Source organism: Falco peregrinus, chromosome 7, assembly GCF_023634155.1.
Source record: "Falco peregrinus isolate bFalPer1 chromosome 7, bFalPer1.pri, whole genome shotgun sequence".
NCBI lineage: Eukaryota > Metazoa > Chordata > Aves > Falconiformes > Falconidae > Falco > Falco peregrinus.
Genome location: NC_073727.1, coordinates 1,499,772 through 1,521,877, shown reverse-complemented (window position 1 = coordinate 1,521,877; position 22,106 = coordinate 1,499,772). Strand labels below are relative to the sequence as shown.

General features: G+C 48.6%; 2 protein-coding genes across 14 annotated transcripts in view; both read right to left on the bottom strand.

The window, feature by feature from the left end:
- The window catches only part of CHGB (chromogranin B), a 112,051-nt gene that overhangs the window by 10,902 nt on the left and 79,043 nt on the right, over window positions 1-22,106 (bottom strand). The window lies entirely within an intron of this gene.
- SHLD1 (shieldin complex subunit 1) overlaps window positions 11,782-22,106 on the bottom strand; it is a 32,980-nt gene continuing 22,655 nt past the window's right edge. The window contains exon 2 of the mRNA XM_055810074.1: window positions 11,782-19,402. Within this exon, the coding sequence (XP_055666049.1) occupies window positions 18,885-19,271 (387 nt within the window). The 5' untranslated portion in view covers window positions 19,272-19,402 and the 3' untranslated portion in view covers window positions 11,782-18,884. The remainder of the gene's footprint in view (window positions 19,403-22,106) is intronic.

Below are 22,106 nucleotides of genomic sequence, written 5' to 3'. Positions count from 1 at the left end.
CGGGGCGCCCCCCCCGCCCGGGGAAATCGCCGCTCCCGGCATCTCCCCCGCAGGCAGAGCTGGGGCGGGCGGGGAGGCAGCGGGGGGCAGCGCTCACCGACGGGACAAGTCCCGCAGCCTTTCGGTGCGCAGCCCCCCGGCCCGGCCGGGCCGCGATGGCTGCAAAGCGCAGCCCCCGGCTCCCGTGCAGCCCCCCCGCGCCCCCCCAGCCCCCCGCAGGGCCAAGCAGCTGTAACACCCGGGCTCCTCTTGCGCTTCCTTTCGGCAGCACCCAGAGGCCCATCTCCAGCTGTCTGCTCGCTCCCGTTCGCTCGGCGCTGAGCAGGTGCCCGTCTAACCGCCCTGCCCGCGGAGGCCGGTGGAGCTGTACATCGCTCTGGGCCGTTACGCTGTGCATTAACAACGCCGAGCTGCTAGAACCGTACAGCCCTTCAACACACCACACGGGACACAAGGACGCCACATGCCAGGAAAACTCACCGGCAGCCGCAGCTGTGCATCAAGCAAGCCGGGAAGGTCAGCTCCACTGCGAGCTCCTTCCAGGAGACAGGAACTCCAGGAGGCAAGGCCAGACACCCCTGCTCACCCCGGGCTCGGATTAGGGTTTCTGCAAAATAACAGAACCCAGTTAACTGGGCACCAAGAAAAGCAAATAAACGCTGCAACACCCCCACTGCTCCCTCAGCCTCCTGCTCCTGCGCGCCGTTCCCCTGCTGCCTGTGCAAGCCCCATCTCCTCGGGCAGATCCTTCTGTGGCAATCGCCAGCCTTGACTGGGCAAGCCCAGACCCCGACTCAAAAAACTATGAAGTATCTCGCTGCCTCCAAGGCTCCCATGTCCTCCCCTGTCTGTGTGAGGATTCAGCCCGGCCTCAACCTCCTCAGCTGCTCGTGAGAAAGAATTCTCAGTGAAATATTTGCCTTCTCTGCTTCCCCAGGTGCATAAATAGCGCACTGTGCGTGCTACACCCTGTGTAACTGTTACACACTCTGTAACTGCTCTACTCCAGCATTTGCTTGGCTATACTTACCTTGGACAGGAAGTCAAAAGGAGAAAGTTACACAAAGATGAAGAAAAACTGCCAGCTATTTTAGTATCTATGAGGTACTCGCACCAAGTACCTGCACCGCACAAGTCCTGTTGATAGTTGGTACAACCACCGCTGCAGAAGCTGCCTCGCTGCAGGACAGCTGAGATGAAGCAGTTCCACACCCCTGCCTCACGTGGCTTCTAATCCATCCCTTGCACCGCAGCAGCTATCACTGCGGCTTCACAGCTGTTTTCCCTGTGCTAGCTGGTTTATTTGTATTTGACTTGTAGGATTTCTCTGAAACATTCCCTCACCTCAGCATTGTCTAGGCTGATCCTAAAGAATCAAGAAGTCCTGAATTTGCCGTTGATAAGAAGAGATGTTAAAGCACTGCTGGGGCATGTTTTGCCATCCGTTAGGTCAGGCTCTACACGGGAGTACATGTTAGTGCCTTCAGACTTGGTCAGAATTGAGGTTACAGAGATCTGCAAGTTTTGCAGGAGGTCACCCAAGAGGTCCGTGACAGGAGCAAGGACAGAACTGGATGGAGGATATCTAATTCCACCTTCAGCACCCAAGGGTATGATTTCAAAACATGATCCCACAGACGTTTCTGCTAGTGCTGGAAAACCAGGCAGAGAGAATCCAAGCACCTTGCCCACAGTTAATGAAGTCAGCCTGTATTTTCAAAACAGCATTGCCTTAGACAGACTTTTACAGCCAGGTATCAGCTGGCACCAACTTCCTCGCAGATTAGGAAAGAGATGTGGCTGCATTGTCAGGCTTAGAGCAGGCAGTGGCATATTTCCCTCCGTCGGTTGTGAGTGGGACACCCCAACCTCCCATCTCAGATGTGTCAGAACTTTGACTGCAGTGATCACACGCCTCATAATGTTGTGACAATCTATCACTCTATGAATAAACAGTATTTATCCTGCTGGATTCTCTCAAATACAAATGCTTTAAAAAAAATACATGTTTCGCTCATGCTAGAAGCTAGAACTTTAAATGATGACAAGTGAGTTTCTGTGTCTGGGCTCCTTCTAAATTGAGAGGAGACTGCTGAGGGAACATGAGGATTGCTCTCCTCTAATTAGACATGCTAGTGGGATTATCTTCATTCTTGGATGTCAATTAGTTTTCATGGAATGAAAATCCTGCAGCCCATTTCATGAACAAACTCATCTCCTTCATTCAGAAGGTGCTAAGGGAATGGATTTGGCAAAAAACACCAATCAAATCTGAAAAGCCTCAAGGGACACCATCAATGCAGCTTCAGTAATGGCAGCAAAAATCCTTTCAGAGGTCTTACACATATGCAGTGCTGGTTGCAACATAATGAATAACGGAATTGCACAGATGTTTAGGCTCTGCTGCCATTATACACTACCATATGTATGTATAGATACACACACATTGCTCACTAATACCATTAGAGTGGCTCAGAGGTGGTGCAACGTGTAGTTGAACCATGCCCCAGGAATTCAATTATCATCTTAGAAGCTCTACAGTGAGGCAGGATCAGGTGCATGGCTCGCTTCTTTGTTCGTATGGTGATGGACTTCAGAGGAGTTTAAAAATGCATCAGACATATCCACCGGAGAGGGAACAGGCCAGTGCCCAGCTGGATCTCATCTGCACTGTCCAGACCAGGGGCCTGGCAAAGCAGAAGGGACAACCCTTCAGACCCCATATGCCCGTATACACCCCAAAATCTTTGCACGCCTCCAGCCAAAGCCTCTGTGGGAGGTGGCAGCCAGGACCACACTCAGGCCTCCTCCTTCTTATTGGGCAAAGACTGTCCTGTACCAGGCACCTGCAGTGATGCTGACGTACGGAGCTTGCTTGTTGAGCTACGGCAGCGTCTGACAAAGAGCAGGGACAGAGGGATCAGGAACAGTGTCAGCTTACGCTGAACCCATGGGAGATGAAATGATACCGCTAAGCCAAAACGCTTCTAAGCACCCCTTGCAGCAGCCTGTGCTTGGGCAGAGGGGGCTGATACAGGCTGTTACGTGTAATGGGTGGTCAGCCTGCACATTTTGGTTTAGCTTCTCTGTCATCTGAAACCCAACAGTGACAAAAAATGCACCCTCATAGGAGAACTGAGTCCAAGGGATGCAAATCACCTGAATGCACCGAGATATAAAAACACCTAATTCTGTATTTATACAATAACCAGCTTCCAGTTTAAAGCTAAAAATGCACATCTTTTGCCTCCACTGAAATATTTTCCCCCTGAAAGTTAAACACGCCTGTCACTGCCTGTGGCCTTAGTGCATGGTATCAATGACCTGCCTGGCAAACTGAGCTCCAGCCGAGAGACAGAGGAGCTGTGAAGAGACCCTGTGTGGTACAGACATGTAATTTCTGTAGTTTGGGCAATATCTTTTTTTCCTTTTTCTATTTATGTAGTTCCTCACACACTAGGGTTTTGTTCATGCCATGTGCTCTTGGGCAGTACGGAAGCAACTGCTAGAAAACAACTGCTAATCTTTAGTCTCAAAGACTTTCTTCAAATAAAACCTAAAGAATCTACAGGATAGGATATTTCTGCTCCAGAAACAAGAGAACCTTAAAAGTTTGGTTCGACTCTGTTTAAATTGTCTTTCTCAGTCTTTAGAAACAGCAGATTTTGCTCACTTGTAACCCTCTTTTGTGCAGGATCCTTCTAGCTCCAGCTCTTCAGTTATTGTACCTATACCACAGAAATAAGGCAAATTTTATATGGCCAAACTTAAAAGAGGTTTAAAATGTGCCTAGAAGACATGTCATAACTGTTAAGGGATATTAAAATTATATGTACAGACTCTGCTGTGGTATTCTGGAAAAAGCCTTATGCCAGCTGACACAAATCTTCAGGGCCTCTGGATACATTCACAGGCATCAGAAGCTGTAAAGGTATCACCAGAACGAAAAAAAAGCCCAAACCCAAGCCAAGCTCAAAACAAAGCTATGAGAAAGAAGACCGAGTCTGAACACAACCACTTCCCTGACATCCCAGGTTTTCCACATGAATGTCTTCACATATGCCACTCACATACACACCTATCTCCCTCCCGACTCGAGAAAACTAGATTGTGCTGCAATATGAAAATAAATAGATAAATAAAAAGCAGACTTTGGGCCCTACAGAACAAAGGACAATTTTTCCATACTGCGCTGTCAGCACGATTAGCACTGAAAACCAGTGCCATTTCCTACGTCCTTCCCTGACAGCAGCTCACCGACATTGCTTGCTCCAGGCAGCAGATGCAACTTAGCTCTTGCAATTACACCGGTATGGCATCCACGGAAAAGTGACATTGATGTAAAACAACATGCGCGTTGCCTGCTCTCCTACAAGAGAAAGAATTTGCCTAATACTGTTGTACCACCGGGAATTTTAGTCACAAATCTCTTCATTTTACCTGTGCTGCCACTTCTTGCCTTGGTATAGATTCCTGATTTGCTGTCAGAGCTGGAGTCCCAGTCAAAACCTGCCACTGCAGATGAACTGATCATCAAGCTAAAACACAGCTTTGGATCCACGGGAGCTCAGAAAGCCCCTACATGATTACTCATGGCTTTATGAATTTGGCTGTGACTGAATCCTCTCCTAGGCTCAGCTGTAACAGAATTGCCTTGCTGACAACAGGAGCAACCTCCGCAGCCCCAGACACCTCCTCTGCAAGGGGGTAAGTAACAGCCACCCCAACACCCTCCTCACCACAGAGGAGTCCTGGACAATGCAGCCCCGAAAGCTGCCAGCACAGCTCTCTGGCCCGGCTTTTGGATGCTCGGTGTCACTGCAGACTGGAGCTCCCAGGCGGCAGATGCCCAGAGAGCTATGGGGCATCTCACCTTCCAGCACCTGGGCTCCCCCAAAATAGCCAAACCGAAACCAACAACAACAAAAACCCCGACCACCACCACCACCACCACCACACACCCCTGCCCCCAAAACAACGCCTGCCTACCCCCCCTAACATTAAGTATTTTTTAAGTAAGCAATTAACCACACACTGGTAGCCTCACTGGTGAAGACGCTTGGGGCTTGTGCAGTAGACTGTAAAACAGGATGGAAATTTCTTTCAGCAAGCAAAATGCTGACTTAAGCCCTCGTATTTTGAGTGCTGCTTGTCATTAAGCAAAAATGACTTTTACAGTTGCCTTTACACTGCAAATAATTTAATTTGGGCAATGAAATGGCCCCATTCAGTGTTTCTGCCTGCATTTTGTCAACCACGTATGTTCCATTTAATATTTACAGACTGGGGCACTAGTCTGGCTTAGTAATTAATTTCGTTAAATATTTATAGCTCTTTGACTCTCAGCAAGGGTACTGTTTGGTAAGAACAATATTGTTCTATGGTTGATAGTATGGAAATTTCAGGGGCAAATTTCAACTCTGTAAGATAAAAATATATAGATTTCTGCAACAGACTAACGATTTCAAAAGAAACTTTTTATTGCTGAAGGACTTACGTACTGAAAAAAAAATCCCATTATGCCCTTGCACATAACGCCAGGCTGAAAGCACAGTGCTGAAAGATCTATTTCATGACACCAGTACTCACACAGCAGAAGGAATCACCAAAGAAATTTTCAATCACCTCTTTTCAATCACCACTGACCCTAAAGACAGAAACCCAGCTGCAAAAAGACCCTATAAAAGACAGAGCAAAACCTGCAAAATGCAAGAGGAGTTTTTGCTAAGATCTCTTCCCACTAGAAAATCCTTTTTTTCTTTTGCGTACCCTGATTGAAAGATTGTAGGCGCTCTTTGTGAAATGCTGTGTGCTTATAAAAAAGGCTTAAGAGGCTTAGGTTTAAAGGCAGCCTTGGGAACTGAAAATACCCGGCAGATACTTCTGTCAGTGTAAATTTGTCTAGTTCTATCGACTTCAGAGGCTACATCTAAATGACACCAGCTGAGAGCCAGGACCAGAGAGCACATCCCTGGCCTGTCATTTTCAGCTTTGCCATAGACGTGTGAGTTTTCAGGCATTCCCTCCTGGGTAAGATAGTAACTACCTGGATTTGTGATGCAGGGACAATTTTCCAGAGGAAATTATAGTTATAATTCCTCTGCAAAATGTCATGCAGACAAGGCGGGGTCTTTGCCAGTGACATTGCCTTCCTCACACACAACCCTCCTGGTTCACTGGACACCACCATCCTTCCACTTCTGATTTTTTTCCAGTCTCATCTCCTTTATGACTCCAGGGATCTCAGATAACACGCCCTGACAGCGAGGCAGAGGAAGCAGAGGAACTGCATTTCAGTGGTGACCTGTTGTTTTACACGCCACCCACCCTGCCACAGCAGCACACCGGCCAGGACATCAATCCACCCTGGCTCTGGAATAGCAGTGACTATAATACGTAAAGTCAGTGACAACGATCAGTGGGAAAAAGCCCAGCAGACAGTGGCTCTGCAAGTCAAGTGGCAGTAGCCACTTCCCCTTGCAGGAGGAATGCCTGGAGCTTGGCTCCCCAAAGTGAAGGCTTTCAAATGCAACGTAAACCTTCCCTCCAACCCTGCAATAACCAAGAAAGCATCCTCTCAAGGTTAATCGGAATCTTTTCAGAGTAGAAGGGCTATTCTGCAAGAGACAGAATTAATGACACATGAATTCCAGGATTTTAAATGTGTCTTCTGTCTCCCCAGGGATCCCAGCTTGCTCCTGCATCCCAGCCTGGCCATCCACCTGCTCCAGTGCCATGTCCCCACCTACCTCCCTCTTGTCCCAACCACTCTGGTTGGGCATGGCACAATCTGGAGCTGTGGAAGTACTGGCTGGCTGACAGGACAAGTGCTGAGTGACGGGCTGGCAGGATGGATGTGAGCTGACTGACTTGTCTTTCTGTCAGGGAGGCATTAATGTGTGTCACTTCTCTATCCACCTGCCAGTAACAATTTAGGTCCTCTTCAAACACAGATGGTCACAAACCTTCTGGCTTTGCCACTGCTGTACAAACAAGCCAGGCAGCGCTGGCATACCAGAGCTCCAAGCGCAGATGCTATACCCGGGTCCCATGGCTCTGCGGCTCTGCCCTTTCTCCAAAGCTCCCTCCCAGGTCAGATACAGGAGCACGGTCTGGTAGAAACTCACCTCCGCACTGCCTGGTGCTCATTCACCATCCCATCCATCTAGCTGGTCTTGATGAGAAGCTTATGACTTTGTGGCTGCCAAAGAACAGATATTGGGTTCCTGTTGCGCTCCCTGGAAAAGCCCCAATTTTCAAGGAGCAGCACCTACAGCAAGCAGCGGAGGCTCGCTGCAGCTGGCACCTGGCAGCCTGTGGGCAGGACCAGGCAGAGCGCAATGGGCATCTTTGCTGACGTTCAAAATCCCATCTCTCACATATGCCTCTGCAGCTTTCCAGCCAAAAACTTTTGCAATGTTCTGCAGGCCCCCTGCCAGGGATGTAAAGCCAGCACGCAGCCTGCCAGGGAATATAGAAAAAATCTGTTTCAAGATTAAATGTCCTTGCAAGGTGGAAGCCAGCAGATGCCAAGACTTGTGACCCATTACCTAAGGGGTACTAACGCAGGAACCTGCCACTACTTCCCTCTCCAGACCTTGCAAAGGTGGCCTCGACCAGCTGGGAGCCAGGCTCCCATGGGAAGGGGGCCTCCCTGGGGTCCTTAGCACCTTCGATGCTGCACTAACTTGTCTTCAGACCTGTTCCTTGAAAATGCACGTGTGGGACGTTCTCTTTGGCACAGTCACTCTGGATTTCCAACAAGTGGCCATGCCTGCTCCCTTGGGCTTGGCCCCGTTCCTCGGCTTTAGGTGATGCCCCAGGGTTTCCTCAGCCTTCCTGCTGGCAGCTGGTGCTGGCCACACTCAGACAGGAGGCCCTTGGGGGGGACGCAGCCCAGCCATTCCACGTGACATTTGAAAGGCTGAGAAAGCCCAGCATCCAGCTGTAACCCTGGGGGTGGAGAGGTGATGCAAAAGGGAAAAGCAGAAAAAGCGACCCTGAAAGACACTCTGCTACCCTGGATGTGGGGAAGAGTGAGCCATAGCGGGTGGCTTTGCCAGCTCTCATGTAAGGCGCACTGAGCGTTCTGAGCCTGTAAAGTCTCCTGGCCTGGCTCTGGGAAGAGGCAGTTCCTGCACACTTCTTCCTCCACGCACACCCATGTGGGGTGGCTACCTCAGGGGGGATATTTCAGCTCAAATGGGTCAGGTGTGGCAAACTGACACTGGGAGCAAAGTTAAGAGGACACCTCCATTCGAGGTTAGGAGCACCCGGTGCTGGCTGGGTGACTGGCCCACCCAGGCTGAGTAGCTCTGGGGACGACCTGGGACCAGGGCTGTCGAGGGTGCCTGCTGCATTCAAGTGCTGAACAACAAGTCTGTGCTTAATCAACTTCACTTCTTTCTCCCTGTGGCAGTCCAGGCGCTGATGCCATCTCCTCTCATCAAGCACTAGCACCAGAGAGGCACCCCATGGTAGTGGCAAGAGGAGGAAGGGGTCCAGAAATCAGTCTGACCCTTGCCCAGCACACCACTGCATCTCCAGCCTCATCCACTGCTGCCTGTAGAGACCCCCTCCAGCCTTCAAAATTGCCTTTAGCCACAGCCTGTTTCCTTACCCCAGAAGATACTTTTTTTTTTTTTTCTTCCCCTCAATAATTCATGTGCAACAGGTTTATTCCTGAACACCAGACAACCACCTTTAACACTCATGGAGACAAAAACTCAGACATGGGACTTGGCTACACACACGCGTTTCTTGTTGCCCCATGTGGTACTCATCTCGTGGGCACCTCTTTCTGCTTCCAGCACCAACACATCTCAAAACTAAGGCCCCAAAACTCAGATCACAAAAAAAGCCACCCCAAAATACAAAAGAAAGCAACTCCCCTATAGATCCAGCCATCCCATGGAGGGAAGAAGCACTCTGAGAGCACGTAGGCAGTTATCCCACGGCTGCCCTCAGCTGTGCTCTTCTTCAGCTGACTCTCTTGGCCCCCAGGCCATGCCCAGAGCAGTGATGCTCCCTCAGGGAACTGCTAGACCCAGGCAGGAGGAGGGGACAAGGACGCAAAAACAAGCCAGCCTCACACAGCACATGCCGAGTTGCTTCCTAAAACTAGGGTGCCTGGACCGGACACAAAACCATATTATTTCAACTTCTAACTGCAGCCTTTTTAGGGGAGCTGCTGTTATACAAAATGTGGGTGTAAATGCCCTGTCCTCTCACTCCTCCTTCAAAGCTCTCAGACACTCACAACAAGCTGCTGGGAACTCAGAACAAACCAGCTGGTGAAGGTCACATTGAAAACATGTTGCAGGGCATAGCACTGATCCCCACCTCAGCACCTTCAGTCACAGAGTCCTCCCGTTTCCCTGGTGGGAGGTGCTGACTTTAGCACCCCTTCAGCAGCATTCCTGGCCCAAGTACTGGCCTTACCTAGAAATGCCGTCATTGCAGGTAACGCTGGATAGTGTTACCTGCCCCGAGGTTGACTGACACTTCCCATTACATGGACCTCCCTTCTCATGCAAGTGAAACTTTGTTCAGCTTGAACTGAGGTGAGATTTTCCATGCCAGATGTTTTTTTTATTACAAGACTTTCCCTCTTAATTCACAGCACCTGCAAATAAACAGGCCACTGCAAAGGCAATTTAAATAAAGGTTTGACCTTTCAGCCATGAGTTTTTCTGGCTTTGGTTAGCTCCAGCTACTGTCTTAATCACATCTTATTATTTCATGCTCTGTGTGCTATGTGCCAGTTTTTACTTTTAAGGAAGAAATGCTGGCATATGTTGTTGGCTAATAGATGTGTGGGGAAAAATAGTCATTAGGGAAAGCCTACAGAACAAGGTATTTTTAAAATGAACTTTTGTGTTGTGGTAAAACATATGCCCCACAGAAAATCACCTACACTCAATAATGAAAGAGACACATTTATATAGGATGTATACTGCCTGTTTAAACTGAGTTTAGCAACCATATGTCCCAAAGTACCCACGCATACCTCAAACTCCTGGGGAAAGATCCTCCGCTGGTGTAAATGGCCCCAGCTGGGAGCTACTTCATTGACGCCTGCTGAGGATCTGCTCCGGCACCTGCCTGTTGCAGGAGCTCAGCTCTCTCCCTGGCTGCCTTTCGGCTCCAGGATCGGGCAGGTCATTGGCATGAATCAGAGCCTCCCACTAGCAGCTGCGTGGGAGGGAAAATAAAAATTCTGTCAGAGTAGGCATCGGCGAGGCCATCGATACCAAATATCCTGGAGGAGCTCCAAGCCGAGGAAAGTGGGGAGCGACTTAATAGCAGGAGGATTCATCAAGGATGACAGAATAGTTTCGATCAGGCATTTATGTAAGGTTCGTCCTGGGCACAGAGAGGCAGCGCTCACTGCCTGCCAGACCGAGTCTGAGGATGAGCCCCAAGGCAACCCAGGCAGCTGGAGCGCTCGGGCAGGGGCTTTGTGCCTGCAGCAGCCCGACTCACTCCTCTGGGACACCGAAGGACGCTGGTCCAGCTCAGCTGGAAAATACCCCAGCCAAACTGCACATACCTCCAACGGACCTGGGGTGGGCACTGGACCTGGGCTGCACGGCAGGGAAGCCACTCAGGCACTGGCTGTGGAGCCCTCACCATGCTCCGTGTCCCTCCTGCTTGGTAATGACAGATCAGTTTTGGCCTTGCTTGTCATACCCTATGGGGCTGATGTTATTCCCCATCTTTGACATCACTAACACATCTCACTTGGAGGTCTTGTGGAATCTTGTACACCCACAGCCCTGAAGGGTGTTGTGGGTTTTAGGTGTTGTCCTAACCCAGGCTCAGGGTGCTGCTCCTCTGCTGTGAGCCAGGACACTTCCTCGAATGAGCAAAAGGAAAAAAACCCTTGGATTTGCTCTGCAGTGGAAGGCACCGAATGCCTTTGCAAAAGCAGCCTCCATTTACCACCAGAGTGCACAGGGGGATGAACAGAGGTGACAACGGGCTCATCAGAAGCCCAAAGCTTCCTGGGAACAGCCCTGGGATGGGGCAGGGCACACAGCTGCGGGGGCTCACTCCAGGAGATGGAGGGGAGGCGGATGGAGGGAACACCTTCACTGCTTCAGGCAGGGTCACTGCAAAAGGGAGGAAACAAATACGACTTGCAGGTACGCAGCATTCGTAACAGGAATCAGAGAGTCCCTCTCTCCCTTCTGTGCAAATTGCCAAGGCCGCAGCTGCATGATTTAGGGAAAGCTGGGGAAATTTCCTCCTACAGCTCTTGAAGCGGGTGGGAAGTGGAGGGTAGGATGGTGCTGAGAGCGCCTGGGATCACCCCGCGGGGCAGCTCCGCCCTAGGATCAGGCAGCCTGCCCTCCTGAGCAGCAAGTGATGTCTGGGCTAAAGCATGGGAAAACCAGCAACCGAGAGGGATGTCTCCCACTGCACAAAGGGACAACCTGCAATCCCACCTTGTCCAGAGCGTTCACACAGCACAGACAACAACTGGCAGGAGAGTTTCAAGGAGACTAGCTTCAGGTGCATTTTTTTTGCCTGGCAGCTAAATATCCAGTGGTTACAGCCAAGTCTGCTTTTGAGACTGAACCAAAGCAGCCCAGCTGCCTACTGAGCTCACAGTGGGGGAGCATGTTCAGGTACAACGTGGTCCAGCATCGCATGGTTCCTCGCCTCCAGGGAAACAGATTATTTCCTGCCTTAAATAATGTAGTGGAGGAAGAATAAAATGATAGGGTGGGTCACAGAAGCAAAGTGAATGGAGAGAAACCAACAGCATAGGGCCTCTGAGAAGATTATTTGTGCTTTACCGAGTTATGAAACCACAGAAGGTGTCAAAGCTAAGTCAAGTGCAAGCCAGGCAGAGAGGAAAGCACTTCATCTCTCTGAAAGAAAGTTTCCCAAAGGTTATTGCACAGGCTGGGGAGAAATACACAGAAGTGATACATTTCTGTGAGGGCCTCATACCACTCCTGGTACTTAATCCAGAAAAAACTGTTCTTTGCTTGGAAGGAGGCATCACCTATCCACCCATGGATGGCCATGCTTCCTGGCCACTACTTCAGTCCTTCGACAGCAGCTAAGCAGAGTTAGACCAAAACCAATGAGCCTATGGCCACGCTTCTGTGGCTTCTGGTCACAGAAGGCAAAAAAAAACCCCACCCAAAAGGCAATAGGGCTGAAAATTCTTGAAATATTTGAAATTCAGACAATAGCAACATGGCAGGAGAAAGCAGGTATTTCACATAGTAGCAGATACCCAGACAGTATAAAGTCAGTAGTGCATCGGGGTCATGGCAGCAGCAAAGCCGCAACATGAACACTGGGACGTATCTAAGGGCAGGAACATCTGCATGGGAGTGTTCTTCCTTTTCTATACGTGGGATAGGGCAGAGGGAGAATTAAGTCACTTCAAAAGCATCGGGCCTTTGGGGTTAGAGCATGGGTTGATTCATGCCTTTGACTTCAGGTGTGAAAAGTAACCACAGCGCAAGGCCTTTCTGTATGTAACCGCTGCAACTACCTGAACTTGGATATCCCAGATCTATAATCCTTCCCATCCCAGGGGGAATTTCAAGCTTCATGAACTTTCACTTGTTTTCTAGGAAGCTGTCCCAAGCGCATAATTTTTGGTTTTATTTGCAAAGGCCACACATTTCCTCTCCATTTTGCAACAAGTGTGGCGGCTCTGTCTGTGAAGGCAGTGATCTCAGAAGTGCTCTGCAGTAGCATTTCCAACCATTTGGCCAACTATTTCCAAGCCACATCCCAGATTATCACCCACCTGAACAAGTGCTGAACTGAGAGGAACCCCCTCTTCCTTGTAGGTAATTTACCCCTTCCCAAAACTTAGTCTCTCAATCACCGTGCAAATCAGTGTGGACACAGGAATCAGGCTCATACTCCAAAGAAAACAAATACAGATAAGAAAAAAAAACCCTCTCCTCTAGATGAGATCTGCTTCAAATTTATCACCTACTCAAGAGATGTTTATTCCAAAGGGCTCTGTCTTTGCCCTTCCTTCTGTCTCAGCATGAGACACACATCTATTTTTGGCAGAGCTGAATATTGTACCTGGAAGTGAGCAGCGTAAAGAACAACTGCAGGCTCCTGACCATGAGGGGTGCAAACCTCCCAGAAGACTGCGTGTTCCAGTAACAGAGAGTTTACCACGTCCTCTGTGAGATGCCAGCCAAGATTTGTAGATGTGAGTCATGATCAAAATTTTTCAGCTGCATCCAGCCTGTTCTGCCTACATTGCTCTTTAAAAATCAGTTTCATGTCTCCTCTACTGGTATCTATCTTCATGCTCTTTCAGCAGCCGCCTATTCTCTGTTTTGTCATTGCTTGCATCACATTTCCTAAAGGGCTGAAGAGTAATGAGTCCTCTTACCCCTTTTCTTGCTGCATCAGAAGTTTCTAATAAGAAAACTGCGCTGTTAAAGGCAGCGGCTGCACAGCCCCAAGAGCCCAGAGGAGCTGAAGCAGACGCATGACCTCTCCGGAGGCATCTCACCTTCCCTCTGGCCCCTGGTGTGTAGAGAAGCAGCATGATCCCCCCACACCAGGACCCCAGATTAACTTCCAGTGTGGACACACCCCTTCCAAACAAAGTCTGCCTCATTTTGCCATCATTAACAACACATGAACAGCTCTTCCCTTGAATGTCTTCTAAACCTCATTCAAAAAGCTGATAAAAAACCCAGGAGCTCAAGCTTTTCTGGGCCTCAGGAGGAGCAGCCTGCGTGCACCCTTTCTCCCCACAGCTCCAGGCAGATCCCTCACAGTTGTTATCAGTGGGGAAGGCCACATCTGGCTCCGGGGCTGGTCTACTAGGGTCAGACTAGAGTCCATTAGACCTTCTTTTCCATCAAAACCCAGCAGGTATCTCTCAAATATCAGTAGCAGCAGGACTCTCCTAAAGAACAGGAGCCTCACCTCGTATTTCGCTCCAAGCTTTCTTTGTGGAAATTGAATGCATTTGGCTTTTTTGTTTGTTTGTTTATTTTATCTGAATAGGACACCAGGTGGTTTTAAAGCTAACCCAAAGCACAGATCAATTCATCACCAAACCCAATACAGCAGCTGAAGGGATACAGACTGACTTCTCCAGCTCCCTCTTTCTGAGAGGTTGTTTCTCTTAAAATGTTAGTTAAAAGTTTTTGCATAGCAACTCGCATGTAACTGTGTGGTACATCATAAATGCTGGCGAAAAAATATAGGCAATAACATTGGATTCAAACATCGGAAGATCTTCCTCCCTCCCTGTACAACCTTAGCAACAGCTCCCTACATCCGTCAGTATTAATGCCCTTGTAGCTGTGACAGGTCTGTGGTGGCTAAGCAGCGCGAGCTGGCAGGGAGAGGCTAGTACTGTTACTGTAATTACTGATAGCACACTCAAGAGCACACTTGTTTTTCCAGCTGTATCTACGGCTGAAGCAGTGGGTATTACCTTTCTCCATAATTTTTGCCTGCAGGATGGATTCTGACAGACCAGCATCTGTGGATACATTTACTACTACAGAAATTATGCTGGGTCCTCACCTCCTTTTTTTCCCCTAGCACCATTAACTTGAGTAGCTTGGGGAACAGCTGAGGGGCTGCTCCAAAATTTGGTGTGCCCTTCAGCATGTGTACAACACCCTGTCATAAAAGCAAGCAAGCAGCACATCAAGCAGAACCGGCGAGAAGCCAGATGTATCAATTCCACAATGACTCAAGGACAGCAACCTAAACCGAGACAATTCTAGTATAAAACTATTCGCAAAAAGAAATTGCACCAAGTCCAAAGATTTTGGCCATAATTTGCAGCCAGCTGGCCCAGCGGGGCCTCTTCCTGCTCTGGTTAGTCAGCAGCCAAATTTCCATTGCCTTTGCTGGAAACACCTGCAGAGCACCACAGCTGTGCCAATCTGCTGGAGGCAGCAAGGCAGGGATAGCAGTCCCATGTGAAACTGCAGCCGGGAATCCGATGGGCACAGAAGACACACACCCGTGCTGGGATCTGGCCGGCATGGAAAGGGAGCAGATGGGAGGTCTCAGCAGCTGAGCTGGTAAGCTAAGAGCTATCTCCAAACTGAAATGCTGAAGATCAAATGCTAAAACTAGTGCAAGCAGTGTGGCTGTACTGGAGTAACCGCATTAGCCAGGAACCTTGATGTTGACCTTTGAGAGTCCAACTGTCCTTCCTTCTTTCTTCTTTGCCCATGTGCTGTCATCTTAAGCACATCCCTTCCTCCTGCTCTCTGTGCTTCCTCGAACACATCCACACTGGAGAATGAATGGCCTCCCCAGTCAGCAAGCAACATCGCCGCAGCAAACCACCCCTTCAGCGGGCAAACCAGTGGGTGGAAAACATGCACAAAGGCACACGTCTTCCTGGCTGAGGGAGTGAAACAGCGAAGTTGTCACTGAGCCAGGAGATAGGAGGCCTCCAAGTGACAGACCTAAAGTGGCTCTGCGTGGGTTCATTGCTCTGTTGCTGACTGACATCAGGCTCTTTGGGCTCGGAGAGATCTGTTTAATTTTAAAGGGAAAACTCCTCCAGGGATCTCATTAGCACTATCATGAAAGACAGAAAGGAACTGGAGGTTGGTGGAGAGGTGATGGTGGGGAGGGAAATGGGACAGAAGCACTGCCAAGCTGTGTTTAAACTGCCAGGGGAAGGAGGCTGGGAGCACTCTGCCCTGCGGGGATAGCCTCGCTGCCCCAGGGAAGGGCTGCCTCCTTCCCCTGTCCGCTGGGTGAGTGGCTGGGGTGGGAGGGCAACGTCCAGGAGAGCAGCTGCCCAAGAGCTCAACCCAAGGCACCTACTCACCCACCTGCGCTCCTGGGGCAGTTCTCCCCTGCCAAATCCCTCCTTCTCCCTGTGCTCTCACTCTTCTTGGGGTCCGTTCTCCTCCCCTCTCCCATCACTGACTGGGCACTGTTTTTAGGGGGCAGCAATTCTGGCCAAGTTCGTGCCTCTGCAACAGGCAGCAGAAGACGAGGTACCCACGGCTGTGTTGGCAGTGGCAGGAAGCGCACTGGTGTTGTTACACAGCCATCCCACTCTGCAATGCTGAGGACTAGTCTGACACAGGATCCTGGCAGCCCTACACATTTCAAGCTGATTGCTCCCTGAAAGCTGCTTCCACCTTCCTGAAGACTCCATTGCAAGAAGGGGGTGAAGTAGTCTGTGAAAGAGCAGTTGAGTGGATCCAGAACATGGGTAGATATCCCTCTGTTAGGCTGAGAAAAGTCACAAAAGCAACACACAAAAAGCAGGAAAGAACCCACAAAATTAGGAGGGGGAAAAGAATCCAACTTGGTTAATATGAAGCAAAGCATCTCAGTTATAACTGCAAATCAGCTTAAGGAATTAAAAGAGACATAACGACATAACTTAGGCTCCCTGTGCTATTGCTCACCAGAAGTAATATTCATTGTTACAATTTCTTCTACGTAGCACCATAAAATGTCAAATAAGATTGTGCTTCTTTCAAGGACAGCCTGTTTGAAGCAATTGGTGAGTCTTGCTTGGAACACCTGGCCAAGGACAGATGCATTCATCTCCTCATGTCTTGAAGAAATCGAGGAGAGATATTTATCGAGGAAATGAGTAATACAAATGGTTTGGCTTTCAGCTGATTTGGAGACACATACAGCAGGTTCCAGCACAGGTTTGTAAAAAATTAATTAGCAGTGAGTGGGAAAAGGAGTGATGAGCGTTATTCTCTGTGCTGCAGTCTTGTTTAACTTAATAAAAGTATTGAACTTGAAGATCCCAGTGAAACACCTCCTAAAATTAAGTGTTTCTCCAGAAATGGAGCTGTTCATTTCACAGTAAGAATGATAAGGTTCTAAACCCTATCATGTTTTGGTTCCTAACACCAGATATCTGATAAAATTGTCAGACTCCCCTCAACATTTAGCTTGATTTCTTATCGTTAAAAATCAATGGGATTTTGGAGCCTAATTTATCCAGCTGAGCTCTGCTCTGCTTCTGTAAGCACCTGAAGTATGAATATCTGCCATAAAATAATTAGGTTTGTTCTAAATTTTAATGGAAATCTAACAATAAAAGTTTGGAGAAGATAAAATTCAGAATTTTTCCAGGAGGTTTCTTCAACTTGCAAGCCCCCCAAGAAAGCTGTGAACCAGAGGAAAAACTACATCGAAGCAGTGGGCCTGGCAACCCTGGTAAGGGCCACCACATAATGATATTCTCCAACCTACATGTCTCTTTTAGAGCCTGATACCTCATTGAAGAACAGAACATTTATAATTGCAGACAGTAAAGCATAGCTTTAATGACTGACAACCTGCCCAAAGAGGGACTGGAAGCTCTGCTCATTCCTGGGTGACTACTTCAAAGGGAGCAGATGGGCCTGAACTGCAGCCCTGGGTGACTGCAGCACCCTTCCCAGTAGGGCTTCAACAGCGGGAGCCCAGTCTTGCATCCCTCGTGCAGGTACTTTCCTTGGGATTCACTCCTGGTTTCCATAAGCACAAAGGCCAAAGAGAATTAGGCCAGCTAAATTCATAGTGATGCATCAGACTCAGAGCACTTTTAATTCCCCAGGAGGCAGCGACCAAAACCGACTGCTGGGTATTAGTCCTTCAGGTCACCTTTTAATGTCACAGGGCAAGTGACAGTCACCATAACCCAAGTTGGGCAACTACTGCATTGGGCCAGTTCCCACCGCAGCCAGTGGTGACCTTGCCAACGAAAACCAGAGCAAGGAAGTTCTGGGTATAAACAGCAGCAGAGCTCGTTAGAAGAAGCAAACCTTTGCTGTAACCAACCAACACCAGATGATCCCTACTGGACAGCAACCACCTCCATGGTTCAAACATCTCACAGAAGATTTTCTCACATCCATCAACACCCCGGGAAGGTAATCACAAGGTCTTGTGCAGTGCCACAAAGATAACAGATTGTACTCAAGCAACAAACACTGGCTTCCTCTCTGTGAAAGCAGGGGCTAGTGGGTAGGGAGAGAGCTGGAGAAAGCAGCATCGCCCCCACAGAATCGACCAAGCCACCCACAGTCTTGGGCATGCTGATATGTGAGTTCTGCTTTCTCTAGGCACTCTGCATTTTGCAGAAGGCAGCTACCAGTGCAGCTGGCACCAACTCCGCAGTTCCCCTATGGACACCCCTGCAGAGCCCTCACTCATGAATCTATTTCAGGTTGTTCTTAAACCGCCTCATACAGATAGGAAAAAATCCCGTCTGCTCAGCTGGTGCATTTGAAGTGTTAGAAGCATCACTAAGGCGATAAAGCTTTTCTTCTCTTTTTTTATCCCTCCTGTTTAAAAAACCCCAAAACTTCTCAGAAGCTGTAGTTCCTCTTTCTCTTGCACACACACTTTTTCTGTCAAAAAAGCTCACCCGCACTGCAATCATAATCTGTGGGGTTGTATGTCTGTAGGTAAAAACACACAGCTATCAGGCAGAGGCACAGGCCTTACAGTACCAGTCAGGCACAGAACAAAATCTTAACTTCCTCCCTATGTCTAGGGCATACCGTGCCAAGCTTGTTCAATCAGTCTTGTTACAGTCAACAGCACTTGGACATCCATGCCTGCACAGGGGCTGAATTTGGGATGGGCCACTGTTCAGCTGGGGTGGGGATGTAGGTCACCCTGGTAGGTATAAATCATCATGGTTGATGTCCCAGCAACTGACACTACGTCACCTGTCACCCATCCTGAGAGTCACCACACCCCAGGCAGTTATATGAGGACCACAGATGCTCCTTAGGTGGGGCTGCCTGGCAGAGTCCCTCCATGGACTATGTGGCGTTGAAGGTGGTGCTAAGAGAACAGTGTCCTTCTGAGAAAGTCACGTCTTTTCAGAGTGAAAGCAAAGCTCCAATGACAGAAACAAACCAGCGTCTTGCTCACTTCTCATGTGACACATCAGGGCTACGTTCTGTCTGTGTTTGTTTCAAAAGGAATTGCAGAACATCGTCTGAAAGTCCAGGTGTTCTCTTCCTGTCTTCCAATGCAACTTCTTCAGCTGGCTTTGAAAAACAAGCAGTAGCGGGGTGGTTTGGAAAGATCTTACACCCATCTCTGTTCAAGACCACCTGGGCCATTTGCAGGCAACGCAATGCGTATTTTTTTCCATCCCTGTTTGCTAGCTCTGAAATCTTCTGTGACAGACATCGTGATGCAGCCTCATAGGTGGGATCCATTCTGTCTGGCCACTTCTTGCAATACATTTTATAGAAGCCATCAAGAGATTTCCTGATGCTGGTATCTTCTGCACTATCACGTTCATACATCCATGAGAGTGCAGCATCACTAGGTTCAGTGGGCTCACACAGTCCTGCTTTTGGATAGCATCTCACATTTGCTTTCTCAGAGCCTCCAGCAGAAAAGCTCACAGGAACTGCAGAGGGTAGATTGCTCTCTCCTGCAAGCACAAGATCAATGAAACTCATTAGTCACCAGGTCACACATGTGGCAACATCTTTTTTTGTCCCCCCTCACTGCAGCCTGGCAAACAGGGTCTGTACAGGAGTGCACTAAATACTGCTTTAAACTTGGCTGGACTGCCAGAGGGGCTTGCTGCATAGACTCGTATAAGATGTGCTGTATTTAGGGATGTCACAGCTGTCCCAGTCTCAACCCTCTGCAGTGACTGACCCTACTCAGTGGTATGGACCTCCTGGCTCCTCTCAGTCACATTTCCAAAGAGGTAGAAATTGGGATGTGCTGCTGCTGGAGACAAAAGCTGACCCACAGGGAAGACTGGTTTGCATTTGAGGCAGTTCTGCCTCTGTTTCAGTTTTCTCCCTTCATACCCAGGTCTAATCCTTCCCTTTTAATAGTTCTCAATTTTACTCCTACAGCGCAATGTGCAGACCTGTCCTCCAGCTTTCAGCCAGATCTAGAGTCTATAAAACAACACTGCACAGAGTTTGGGAATGGGAACTCCAAAAGGGGACCTTGTGCTTCCCCATGAAGTCCCATTTTTGCAGCCCAGCTGCACTAAACGCTCTACCCACATCCTGCAAGAATTTTTATAGATAAAATTTATGTAAAGGCTGAGGATCATTCATACCTAGCTCTTCTCTTCCTTCCTTGCTGACCCACATCTCTGGACAACAGTCAGGGCTGTGGTTCTCTTCTGCTCCAATGCAATCAAGGGCAATGCTTTGTACTTGTACATAATTAATACAGCAACAGCACAGAGACGCTTGGCAATGATGTGACCAGGATGATCAGTAAGCCACACACAGCTTCTAGTAGGAAGAGCCTCCATAAAGAGACCTTGAATTGGGCTCTGGTACCCAGGGAGCACCTCTAACTGCAATCTCATCGACAAGCCTGCTGCATCAGCCTGTTTGCCAAGCACCTGAGTCACCGACAAGAAAATTTTCCAGGGCTCAGCCAGAGGTTGCACAGCCGTTATCTGCAAGTTACATAAGCAGGACGCAGGGAGTCAGGAAATAGCGTGGTCTTTTTTAACTTTGTGAAATGGGAAGCAGAGTGGAGTCCTTCATTTTGGTAAGAGACCATGTTCAAAGGAGATCACGGTATGGTGGCAGAAGGCTGTTCTTTCCCTCCCAGTACACAAAGAGCTACCCTCCCCTTCCTGAGTGGTCAGAGATTCATTAAAATGAAATTAAGATGTCTGTGCAGCCACACCGTACATTGCCTCTTTCTTCCTCCCCCTACTTCCAATCTTTGATCTTTCTTTTCAACTTCATTTCCAACTCCGCAATTTTAAACAAATTTTCCTCCTCTTGCAATGTGTCATTTCCAATGTAGTACAAAGAAAAGATTATTGGCCTTCTTTTAACATCAATATATGCCATGAGAGTAGCAAATCAGAGCTAATCAAAGAGAACAAGTCCATTTTGCCTCAATAATCTTGCAGCCTTGGTGCCTGTGTTAAGTTAGAACTGAAGCCCCATGCATCTCCGATAATTCAATCAAGCGGCCCTTGCGCTCAGACTCCTGTGGCAATTGCAAACCCCTGTGCCGTGCTGTCGTCTGTTGTCTTGCTCCTTCTTACGCACAGCTCACAGCCATGTTTCATAAAAGAGCAGCAGCTGCCTCCAGCTACAAATTTCAACCCTGCACGATCTGGAAAGAGCAAAAACCTGTTGGTTTTCAGGTATCAGGGGAGACCTCTGCAATGTTGTTCTGTCTTTCTCCCGTGACCTTAGATTGGATACTAGGAAAAATTTCTTCACTGAAGGGGTCATCAAGCACTGAAACAGGCTTCCCAGGGAAGTGGTGGAGTCACAATCCATAGAGGTATTTAGAAGACGTGCACATGTGGCACTGAGGGACATGGTTTAGTGGTGGACTTGGCAGTGCCAGGTTTATTGTTGGACTCGGTCATCTCAAAGGTCTTTTCCAACTTCAATGATTATATCCTATTCTAAGCCAGTATGACCTATAAAACAGCCATCCTGCTGAAGCACAATCCACCAAAGAAGTGACTGGTAAGTACATCAGGGGTATATTCTGGGGTTTGATTAGTCAGAAAGTACTCAATTATATTATTGGGAGAACAGTTTTCTTTCAGTTACTGATTCAAATTTATGTGCCTATTTTTCAACAGTAGGCCCTATCCTCTTAGTGGATTACTTTTCCAGCAAAGCCTTCTTAAGGCAAGACATGAAAAGTTAAACACAGAATCCCCAGAACCAATCTATACCCCACAAAGCTGCACTTTTATTCAGCTTTCCTGACAATTCCCCAATACCTTCTTCTCAAACTATGTGCCAAGACCAATCTTTGCAAATACACCCAGCCCCTTTCCTCCCCAAAAGGTACCAACTGAGGTAGATGTCCTTCCTCAACACCCTCTAAAGAGCTGATAGTGCTGTTGTAACGCACAGATCTCCTACGTGATTTACAAACCACAGGGCACAAGTTCGGTAGCTGGATGCCTGCAGGGTCCAGAAAACTTCTCAGCTGGGGCACACACACAGCACACAAGCACGCCACGTAGGCCAAGAAACTTGCTGCTAAAGGCAAAGGCAGCATTAAACTAATCAGTCCTTTTCCCTCTCCATGCACCTGAGCCCCTCAAGAAAGCCAGGATTCCCTAACAACACACAGCAGCATTGCTTCAAAGCTTAGACCTCTCTGGCCAGCTC